Source organism: Stigmatopora argus, chromosome 12 (assembly GCF_051989625.1).
Source record: "Stigmatopora argus isolate UIUO_Sarg chromosome 12, RoL_Sarg_1.0, whole genome shotgun sequence".
In the NCBI taxonomy this organism is placed as follows: Eukaryota; Metazoa; Chordata; class Actinopteri; order Syngnathiformes; family Syngnathidae; genus Stigmatopora; species Stigmatopora argus.
Window position 1 is genome coordinate 14,597,912 of NC_135398.1, and position 12,352 is coordinate 14,610,263.

The 12,352-nt window shown below is 40.2% G+C and overlaps 1 protein-coding gene across 1 annotated transcript; it reads right to left on the bottom strand.

Moving 5' to 3' along the window:
* Window positions 1-570: 570 nt before the first annotated feature.
* On the bottom strand, window positions 571-5,336 carry ppp1r35 (protein phosphatase 1, regulatory subunit 35). Its single transcript, XM_077616269.1, has 6 exons — window positions 5,078-5,336; window positions 4,044-4,254; window positions 3,871-3,931; window positions 2,505-2,626; window positions 2,336-2,423; window positions 571-1,013 (listed from the first exon to the last, which is right to left on the bottom strand). Exons 2-6 carry the CDS (start codon window positions 4,224-4,226, stop codon window positions 709-711), a joined length of 759 nt encoding a protein of 252 aa, XP_077472395.1. The 5' UTR covers window positions 4,227-4,254; window positions 5,078-5,336; the 3' UTR covers window positions 571-708.
* Window positions 5,337-12,352: the final 7,016 nt, after the last annotated feature.

Sequence of the window (12,352 nt, forward strand, 5' to 3'; positions counted from 1 at the left end):
CAGCTCTGGGGTCTTTAGTTTAAATCCAGGTTGGTCCTCCTGTGTGGAGTTCTCCCCGGGCCTGCGTGGGTTTTCTCCGGTTACCTCCTTCATTCCAAAAACATGCATGGTAGGCTGGTTGACCACTCTAAATTTCCCCTAGGTATAAGTGTGAACATGAATGGATGTCTGTCCTGTCCCCTTGCGACCATTGTGAGGATGGATAAGTGGTTCAGAAAATGAATGAATCTTCTGTCTATCTTTGATTGATAACAGGCCCCACTTCATATTATTAACACGAGCAATTTAAAAAAGAAAACTGCTAAAACCACAATCGAATAAATAAAACAAGAACAAAAAGTTAGAACTCCATGATGACGAATGGCAGTCAAACGACAGTTGTTGTTGTGAGGCAGTGAAGGTATTTGTTGGGTGTAGCTTTGCTGCTGTTGCAGATGTACTGACATATTAGACTGTAGTCTAGTTGGTTGAAAACATACGTGAAAACATAGGCAACATTTTCAGCAGTTTAGTATGGACATTTTCACTCTGCAGTCATCACATTAAAAAGACAAATCCACTATTGAAAAATTACTATATAATTAACCTTTATTCAAATAATTTCACAGGTGTATGGTGTTCCGCACATCTATGCTTTTCAGCTTGCCAGTGACCAAAATAAGGACACATGCAAGCAGCTTTAATTGCGTAATGTAAATAAATAGTGTATTAAGGGGTGGCTTCCCAACGACATCGTCGTCGGTAAAGGTCAAATGTAGAGGAGCCTGGACGAGGTCTTGGCACAGGGGAGCTATTGCATCGCTCCTCCTCTACGGGGAGTGGCTTCTGTCTAAACAAGTCAGGGGTTAAAAAGATGACGAGTGAGGGGCTTGCCGCTGGTTTGTTATCAAGACTTCGGGTTGGTGGGGCCACATGCAACTTGTCTTTAACAGCTTGGCTTAATAGGTCACTCTCAGGTACATCCACGCTGACCAACGAGTTAAAAAGGGTTTGAGACCACGAGACATTTATTCCTGTGAAAAAATAAGAGGGAGTAATATTTAACATAACTATACTGCTTGTCAAATATTCCGTCTTAGTGTGAAGAAGGCACAGTCAAGGTGTGACACATGACAGCTATGTCATCTTCTGCACTTTGAAGTGAAAAATAACCACCTGCGCATACTGATAAAGGATCCAGAATTGTGACTACCGTAGGTTCATTGGTAAATTTCCAGCGAATACAGTGTGAACTGGCTAAAAACGCGGTCACAACTACAATAGGTCAAGGCATGTGTGAAAGGATCTTCGCGTGAGTTGAACCTCATCCCAATTTTTATTAAGTCAGAAATTGTAATAATCACATGAACAGTTAGCTGGCAAAATTCCAAATTAATGAATAACAATGATAACAACATTGCATATTTCTACTACAGTGGTACCTCGACCTACGATCAGCTCTACCTACGACATGCTCGAGATACGATGAAAATTTTGATCGAATAATTCGCCCTAGATACGATCAAAATTTTGAGATGTGACCAAGCCAGGTGGCCATCGCACTGTCTTGCCGCATCTCTTTCGTGTGTAAAATATGTCTACGAACACGGGGCGGAGCTTTGATGCGTTCGTTTTGAAGACTCCGGCTGAACGTGCGGGTGGAGTCAACCCGGTAAAAAAGATCAAAACAAAATTAGAATTCAGTTTTGTGTAGTTACATAAACGTATGTTTGAGTGTCTGTATATATTAATCCAAGTTAATTAAAATGTGTTAGTTCCGTTACGAGTGCATTATCGTGGAAAGATACCCCCCTCCCGTCTCTTTCTGTCCCTCTGTAACCTACGCGAAATCCGCCCAGTTTTAGTTATATTAAACACATTTTAGTACTATTAAACCACTCGTTATTTATTACTTTGTCAATATATGGCGAATTAGAACAAATTTAAAAAAATTCCAATCCAATATCCTGTTTTTGGTGTTTTTTCAGAGGGTTGGAATGAATTAATTTGCTTTTAGTTAATTTCAAAGGGGAAACGTTCGTCGAGTTACGAGAGGCTCGACATACGATCTCAGTCCCAGAACAGATTAAGATCGTATGTCGAGGTACCACTGTATAGTGTTCCGCTGGCTTGCTAACCAGGACAACATAGTAAAACAAATACAATTTCAATACAATACAAAAATAAAATATTATATTGAGCACGTAGTAAGGTAGTGAGTCTTCTTTTAATGGCTTCTAATTTCTTACTTCTAATCTTTTTATTAATTAAAATTTAGTATTCTGTTGAATTTGCCAGATAAAAGAGACATTTTTGTTTTGACTTTACATTAGCTTTCATAAAATAGTCAGGTTACCTTGTGTTGCTCTGTTGTTTATCTGTTTTTTTTTCTCCACTTTCTGTAAGGTCTCTTGAACAGCTTTGTGCGTGTTAAACTCTGCTTCCTGGAAAAGAATACAAATTGTAAATAAATGTTAACTATAATTTTATTATTATTATTATTTTTAATCAAAGCCAGAACAAACCTGCAATGCCAACAACTCTGCTTTTAGAGCCAAGGTGCTGTTGAGCTCCACTCCCTCAAGTTTGTCTGGGTAGTCATTTGACACTGCAGCTTTTAGCTCCGCTGTTTCGCTTGTAGCTCCACCTGTTAGAGAGGGGCTGCTAATTACAATTTTGGGTAATGTACAGTCTTCCCTCGATTATCGCAACATCACTTATCGCGAATTCACTTCTTTGCAATTATTTTCTGCTATTAATTATTATAAATATTTTTTTTATTTTGAAGTTCATAAAAATGTGAATATCCACACTGAAACTCGTAAGCCGAAGCCACTCTTGCTACTAGGATTTAGCACTGAAGAGAAAAAAAATGTAGTTATAATAGGGGTGACCCTACTTCGCGATTTTTCGATTATCGCAGCCATGTCTGGTCTAGATTAACCACGATATTCAAGGGATTACTGTACAGTGGTACCTTGACATACGAGTGCCCCCACATACCAGCAATTTGAAATAAGAGTAAAATTTGGGGCAAATATTTATGTTGAGATACGAGACAAATTTTGATATACGAGCATACAGCGGACGTGAGAGGCTGCTCATAAGAACATCATGGGCACTGTCTCTCTGCTCCCAACTCCCTCGTGTAATGTCTCTACGAGCACTGGGCGGAGCGTAGCATTTTTTCAGTGTTTTTTTTCCGTTGGTCAGTGCGAATGGCGTATATACTACTTCTCGTTGGCAAGTGGTCGTCTATTATCCTATTGTGAGGACATTTGTGTGCATCATTTTCGGGAATATTTTGAAGGGCAAACAACCCTTGACAGGTTGCATCTGAAAGTCAGGGTGGAGGCGGGGCAAATAGAGCCAACCCGGGAGAAAAAAGGTATAAAAATTGAAAACAAAATTAGAATTAAGTTTAGTGTAAGGTTAGATTAAACTTATTTTTGAGTGTGTCAAGTTCATTTAAATTTGTATATGTTATGTCACGAGCGCATTGCCGTGCAAAACGCCCCTCGTCCGTCTCTCTCTCCTCGCCGCCAAATCCGTCTAATTTTAGTACTATTAAACACATTTTAGTACTATTAAACCACTAGTTACTTGTTACTGTGTTAATAGATGGCGAATTAGAACAAATAAAAATGTTTTTTCCAATCCAATATCCTGTTTGGGGCGTTTTTTCAGAGGGTTGGAACAAATTAATTTGTTTTTAGTTCATTTCTATGGGAAAAGTTCATTTGAGTTACGAATACATCGAGATACGAGCTCAGTCCCGGAACGAATTAAGCTCGTCGTATCTCGAGGTACCACTGTATTTTGATTTCGGCTCCCATGGAAATTATCTCCCCCACTTTTGATTGCCGGCTGATTGCTGAGGTAACATCTTACTCTTTGGTGAAACGTGTGGCTCTGATATTACTTTCACCACAGCGGGCTCTTCATAACACACCTGAAAAGGCAACGATTACATCGTTAGTTACTAACAAACTGTTTTTCATGCAATCAGATGCATTACTTTTACGTCCAACATAATGCTGTCAACAATAGATATTAGTGGCCACCTTTGTCTTTCTGTTTTGTCCTCTTTGTTTTTTCGCATATTGTTTTGGGGGTTCCGGGGCTGGGCTGGCCAGGACAGACAGCTCAAGTTCAGGACAAAGTGCCAGTGGAGGTGTGGAGGAGAGGGGGAGCGGAGGTACTGATGGAGAAGGAGGAGGCGAGGGGAAGGCGCCTCTGCTGTTCATTCTGACAGCAAAATGCGGCAGCGTACGCCTTCAAAGGTTAAGGTTGAAATTATAACAAAACAATCTGTTCCATCAATGCAACTTTACATTGTAATCAGAGTGTACGTGGTTTAGGTGACTTTTCAGACGTTAACAATAGAATATCTAAAAAGTCTAATATTGTATATTAAAATGTTAGTAGGCGGCCCGGCGGATGAGTGGTTAGCCAGTCGGCCTCACAGTGGGCGACCTGGGTTCAAATCTAGGTCGGTACCTGTGTGGAGTTTGCATGTTCTCCTGTGTGGGTTTTCTCCAGGTACTCTGGTTTCCGCCCACATTCCAAAGACATGTATGGGAGGCTGATTGGACACTCTAAAATGCCCCTAGGTATGACTGTGAGCGTGAATGGTTGTTTGTCTCCTTGTGCCCTGCAATTGGCTAGCCAATCTGGGTGTCCCTCTGGACCGAAGTCAGCTGGGATGGGCTCCAGCACCCCCCGCGACCCTTGTGAGGATAAAGTAGATCAGAAAATGAGATGAGAGAACTGTTAGTATCAATTATGCTGGTCAACTCGTCATAAAATGTGTGAATATAATATTACACACGGTATGAGGTCTAACGTACGCTAATGCAAATGCAGTAGGTCTCATCTCTTGTGCTCCAATCAATTCGAAGCAATAAACAAGAGGGAAAATCTGTAAGCGACCTTGCAATTTTGTACCGACGGATTGCTTTTACACCGGGGCATCATCAAAATGTACGCCAGTCGTAAACTGAGAACCTTCATGAACATTCCCACTAAATTCGGTTCAAGATGATAACCAGGAGAGATAACGCCAGATAAAAGTTTAACTGGTGTTAACGAAGCTTACCTCAGACAGTAGAGCACAAGTTCACCCAGAGTTCGAGTAAAAACACAAACATATTCAATCCCAGTTCCGTCCTTTGTAGTGGCGTGTGTTGGTTGAAAACAGCTTTGAAATTGGTACCTTTTATGTCTATTAATAAATACTATTAGATCGTTGTTTTTCAAGAACGAAATGTACTTTCAATTTCCCTCCGTGTTGGTGCTTCTTCTGACGGCATTTCTGGCCCGATTTCTGGGCGCAAACACCACAGTGGCATCTAGTGGTACACTTTACAAGGTACACGCGTTACTCTTTGATTGTGCACAAGACAAAAAAAGGGGTTCTCTATGGACCTGTCTATTTCATGTTACGTTTTTGTAAATTTTCAATCATTTGGGTTATGGGTTAAAAGTTTCTTTAATTTTAAAGAAGTTTGCAGGTGTTCTTTTGCTCGGTTGTTCAGAAATGCAGATTGCAACATTCCATTAGTTAGACATTGATTAAATGAGACAAATAATACATTTAAATCGTCTTTGAAACAGGAAAAACCCTTTCTCGTAAAAATAAACGCAGTAGTAAGTTATTCTCATTTTCTTCACGGCACAGCTTATTTAAATAGACTTCCCTCAAAAATTGCACAAGAACAATTGGACGTTTTATTAAACAAACAAAGCAGAATACATTTTGAAAATTGCATTTTTTATAAATAGACTTCTCACAAAAATTGTACAAGAACAACTCCAGTGAAATTGGGACGTTTTATCAAACAAACAAAAACAGAATACATTTTGAAAATGGCATTTTTTATAAATAGACTTCTCTCCAAAATTACACAAGACCAATTCCAGTGAAATTGGGACGTTTTATTAAACATGAATTTAAAATAACAATACATTTGAAGATCAAATTTTACATGGATTTAAATCTACACACTATAAAGACAATACATTTATTGATCAAACTGATACATGTTATTATTCATTCATTTTCTGAACCACTTATCCTCAAAAGGGTCATGGGGGTGCTGGAACCTATCCCAGCTGACTTTGGGCACGAGGCAGGGGACAACTTGAATCGGTGGCCAGACGATCGCAGGGCACTAGATTGTCCTACCAGCCTAACATGCATGTCTTTGGAATGTGGGAGGATCCCGGAGTACCCAGAGGAAATCCACGCAGGCGCGGGGAGAACATGTAAACTCCACATAGATGGACCGACCTGGATTTGAACCCAGGACCCCAGAACTGTGAGGCTGACGCGTTAACCACGCATATAACCGGGCCGCTCAATGTTAAAAATACTATACACAATATTTGGGCAATAAAGAATCATTACAATTTAGGGAGATTCTTCACAGTCTACAGACGGGTCTTGCCACTGTGACCATATCATACACCTTTAATCATGGGTATTAATAGATTAAAAAGAAAACATTTATTTTATCTCCGCTGACGGTAGTATATCCTTGTTGAATGCATTACAGCCATAGCTGCCAAATCATGGGTGGAGTTCATCAGCATGGGAGTAGTAAGTGGAGCCAACTGTTCCCTCATAGCCATATTATCAGCAATAGACAGCTCAACAATTATTTACTTGTTTAATTTCACACTTGATGGTGAGCAAGCAACCCATTAGAACCAACAGCTTTGTATACAAACGAATTTACATAATAACATCCTTTAAAATAGTTATCAACAGCAGTAGTGGGCAATGTTCCCTCTAATTTTTCATATACGGCTATAGCCCCTGATAAACCGTCTATAACACGGGTGGGCAAACTATTCCACAAGGGGACGCAGTGGGTGCGGGCTTTCATTCCAACCTCTAAAGAGGAAACCTTTTCACAAATGAAGTACAGTGGTACCTCGACATACGATCGTAATCCGTTCCGAGACTGAGATCGTATGACGAGATTCTCGTAACTCGAGCGGACGTTTGCCATTGAAATGAATGGAAAACAAATTAATTTGTTCCAACTCTCTGAAAAAACACCAAAAACAGGATATTGGATTGGAAAAAATATTTTATTTCTTCTAATTCCCCATCTATTAACAAAGTAACACATAACTAGTGGTTTAATAGTAATAAAATGTGTTTAATCTAACTAAAATTGGGCAGATTTCGCCGACGGGAGACAGAGACGTTTGGGGGCGTGGGGGGTTCGTTTTTGTTTCCCACGACAACGCACTCGTAAACGGAACAAACAAATTTAAATTAACTTGGATTAATATATACAGACACTCAAACATACGTTTAATGTAACTTTACACAAAACTTAATTCTAATTTTGTTGTAATCTTTTGTTACCTTTGTTTTCCGGGTTGGCGGTTTGCCACGCCTCCAACCTCACGTTCGCTATCGATGGGCTGTTTGCTGTTGTACTACGTATTCCCTTCAAAAAATTCCGAAAATGATTCACACAAATGTCCTCACAATAGGATAACCCACGACCACTTGCCAACGAGAAATAGTCTTGTAGTACATTTTAGCGATCGCTCCGCTGCTCATAAAGACCGGCTCGCAACTCCGTCGTTGAAATGGCTCTGAACGCAGCCGCTTTGAACGGCGCCTATGAGAGAGTTGCGACCAGAAATATTACAAAGAGGGAATTGCGAGCCAGTGCCGCTGATGTTCTTAGGAGCAGCAAACGAGAAGTAATATAATACTCCTCGTATTAGATAACAATAATAACAGGAAATGCAACAGCTCAGCTTACCCACGTATTGATTGTGGGTAATGAAGTTTCATTCTGAGAAAGAGTGCCATTGCCTATCGGCGTTGTGTGCACGAGTATACTTCATTACCCAGAAAGCCCTCTTTTTGCCCGCGCATGCGCGTTGTGCGTTTCCTGGTCGATGCGTAGTAGAAACTCGTCTGAATTAATCGTTGTTCGTAGATATTGTTGTACACGAAAGATATGCAAAAAAGGCTTGGTCGCATCACGAAATTTTGATCGCATGACGGGCGAATTATTTGATCGAAATTTCCGTCGTAAGACGAGAATATTGTATGACGAGCGGTCGTGTGACGAGGTACCACTGTATTTTAGAAGTGCAATCAGTGGATTGCAGTCAGGTGCTTCATGTTTAAGCAGAAACCCCATTGGTTAAACTGTCTGTGCTGGATCGGTTGGAACAAAAATCTGCACCCACAGCGGCCCTTGAGGACATGTTTGCCCACCCCCCGGTATTTATAAATAGTATTTATATATAGTATTTATATATAGTATTTATATATGGTATTTATATATAGTATTTATATATAGTATCTATATATAGTATTTATATATAGTATTTATATATATAGCGGCCAGGTGATGCGAGTGGTTTGCGCGTCGGCCTCTGGGTCCTGGGTTCAAATCCAGGTCATGTCTGTCAGGCCCCGGACCAGACTGGTGGCTGGTTGTGCCTGCCACCCAATCACAGGCCCAGCCCCTAATCACTCAAGCGCTTCCAGGTGTGATTCATCAGCCAGTGAGGAGTAATTAAAGACACCAAGAACATAACCACGCTGCTGGAATGTCTATCTACTCATGATCTTTGCCCAGAAATCCACATTTTGGATTTATGTGGGGTGCAGCAGCAGCTACCCATGTTAACATTCCTGATCGCCAAATGGGAAAAGAGAAAAGTATAGTAGTCCCATAGTCTAGCTGCCCCAGGACCACTTGGACCTGTGTGGAGTTTGCATGTTCTCCCCGGGCCTGTGTGGGTTTCCTCCGGGTACTCCCGTTTCCTCCCACATTCCAAAAACATGCATGGTAGGCTGATTGTTGGACACTCTAAATTGCCCCTAGGTATGGGTATGAGGGTGTGTCCGATCCACTATGAACATTCACAAGATCAAACACAAGTAAAGCACACCGAGACAGATGAGTGAGATTTTGACGCTTCTGCAGAAGGAGAGTACGGAGGTGGTGGGTCCGACGACTCTACTCCCACAGCCGATATTTTACTTAGGGCAAGATTTCATGACATACAAATTCTCTATGACAAGGGACATACAAATTCCCTATTACAAAAATGCATCGCGACAGTGACACCGATGATGGTGGTGATACTGATGATGTTAAAGGCTACATATAAACATATAAACAAAGGACATACCCTATTACAAAGATGCATAGTTTTGAAACCGATGGTTGTGATGTGGTTGGAAGGTCTATATGACATGGCCATGACACGGATTGTTGGTGATGTCATAGATGTGAAACATTATTTGATTACTTTCAAGATTATTTCACAGGGTGCATGGTTGTCCGTCTCCCTGTGCCCTGCGATCGGCTGGCCACTGATTCAGGGTGTCCCCCGCCTCTGGCTCGGAGACAGCAGGAATCGGCTCCAGCACCCTCTGCGATCCTAATGAGAATAAAGTGGTTATAAATATCTATCTATCTATATATATATATATATATATATATATATATATATATATATATATATATATATATATATATATATATATATATATATATATATATATATATATATATATATATCAAGAGAGAGGGAGAGAAGGTGATACAAAGACAAAGATAGTTATGTACAGATGTGGCTAACTTAATTGAGATTTTAGCGCCACTACATGGTCAAAGCGCTTTTCACCTCCCTCTGTCGTCCTCTCACCCCACCTTCTGACCATCTGTACGGCAGCAGCGTCACACACATACATTCTTGTAACCTGAATCCGACTAAAAAAAGGTAAACCCCAAAACCAAAATCGGCATGCCAAAGCCTGACAAGAGTTATCTCATTGTGTGTTCTGCATCTATCACCTATCTCACAATTCATGCACATCTCCAATGATCGATCCACTGCAGCGACGCTCGTATGCGCAGTAGCCCCGGGGCTACCACACCTGTCTGCAAGATTGCATTGTTGACGCATTTATATAGCCACTGTATCGGCATTAATTCTGGTCTCATTTGAACCAATACGAATGGTAACTGCCGCTGACACGTCCAGCAATCAAGCCAAGGCGTAAGATCTCATTGCATGATAACAAAAGAATGAACAACGCCTATAGTCATTCAACCACCGAGCACGTGTAGCGCTTCACAAAGTGTTGCATCGGCTGTAATGCAAATATAATTGTAGTTTTGTTTGGATAAAAAAAATGCGGTTTATAACAGCAGGTTTTTGACAAATTGAGCCAATGGGCTTGATATGTCAATCGGCATGTAGCGGAGGATCGTCGCTGACAACGTGCGTGCGTGCGCGTGTGGCGATATGCTGCGTGTAATAACCATGCGCTCACATGCAGCTGCCCTTTCAGTGGCTGTCAGAGTTGTGAATGGAAGGGCTTGTGACAAGTTGTCCCGGCTCTCGTCGAGAGTTGACTACAGATGATGCAAGTTTGAACAATTATTGGCGAAAATTCGAATGGCATATAGACCAAGTGGTGGGATCGTCTGAAAAGTAAGATGACACTTTTGGTCTTTCACCTTCTGGTTTAGTAGGTAAAGAGTGATTTATCATTAAATCACTAGGTCGATTTTTATGTATTTATATTAAAAGAAAAAAAGTATTTGTGCATTTAGTTGTTTTATTCTATATAGTTGTGAATAGTGCTGCTTCGTTTTATGGTTCCACATAGGCAGATGGGTAGAGTGGATGATACTACTAAATGGATATTGAATGTCAAATGTCAACAGGTGTTACATGTGTTTCAGTGCTGAGGAACTTGCACAGTAATCCAAAAATTTACAACGGATAAACACTCATGTTAGATTGGGATTTTACATTTGGTGGTACAATTGAGTGAGTCGACTGATTACAAATGGCCTAATTGATTGCCTGCAACTTTTGGTGTACTGTTATAAAATTTTATTATTTAAATCCACATAAAAATTGAATAACAATACTGAAATGTTCAAATCTACCCCAGCTGACTCTGGGCAAAAGGTGGACTACACCCAAATCTGTTTTCCAGTCATTCGTTATAATATTATCACGTTGTGTAAATATGAGTAAATTAAGAACTAACAATAAGGGGCCTTGGGGGACCTAATGTTTTACAATTGGGAAGGAAGGATCCTTCCTCCTGATGATTGTCCAACTATGTCACTATTTTGAGCTAAGGCATATATTTCACATTGAAAACTAGTACTTGTAAAAAATATATAGCAAGATGTGGATGTGGATGTGGACTCCGGTTTCCACCCACATCTCTAAAACATCTACGACAGGCTGGTTGAACACTCTAAGGCATGGGGTGTCAGATGTAAAACAATGTTTATTTTAGCTTTTTTAAAATATATTTTTAGATTTTACAAAATGATTTTTGAACTAAAAACACAGAAAAAAATGATTAAAAAATTACAATTATTGATTTAAAAGGTGGAAAATCAGGAAATGTAATATACGTCTATATTCTTCATTTTAATTTGATCCTAAAACAGAAAGTCAGCACTCATGATTTACTTTCCCGGGCCACACAAAATGATGCGCCGGGCCGCCACTTTGACACGTGCTCTAACGTATGAGTATGGCTGTCCGTCTCTTTACGCCCGGCGATTAGTTGGCCACAAATTCAGGGTGTCCCCCAACAGGTGCCCATAGTTTTCTCTGGGTATTCCGGTCTCCTCCCACATTCCAAAAACAAGCATGGTAGGCTGGTTGAACACTCTAAATTGCTCCTACGTATGAGTGTGAACGTGAAGTGTTGTCCGTCTCGTTGCTGCCTGCGATTGGATGGCAACCACTTCAGAAAATCCCCTCTCTGCTGCCCAATGTGTGAATACATATATTATACTATTTTTTAAAATTGTCTTAGACCTGGCCGATAAAACCATAACGATAATTATCGTCAAATAAATGTTGTCAACATAATCATAAAAACTGTTGATAAAAGTTGATACTTTTAAAGAGCAATTACACCACCCAAACACCAGAAAAAACAGAGTTGCTGGTGCGGCATGAACACTAGTTCCAGACCAACGTTCAGTAGACAAAGAAGACGGTGAGGAACAGCCAATCATTTAGCAGCGGAGTTAGCAATAAAGCACCACATTCAGAGCATGCAAGTGAAAGGTCTGCAACACAGCCAAAATTATTTATTATAAGAGCATCACTTACTCTAAACACAATTTTGAACAATTAAATTAAATGCAATTTAATATAAAATTTAAACACCATGAACTTTTGGGGCTGATATCTAATTCCTGTAATAATAGAAACATATTTCATAACATTGTTATGTAGATCTGTCAAGTGAAACTAGGTTTTTAGTATATGAACTAGGTTGCTGAACTGGGTGGTCAAAGTAGGCTATGTCAACAGAAGTTGCACATGCATGAAT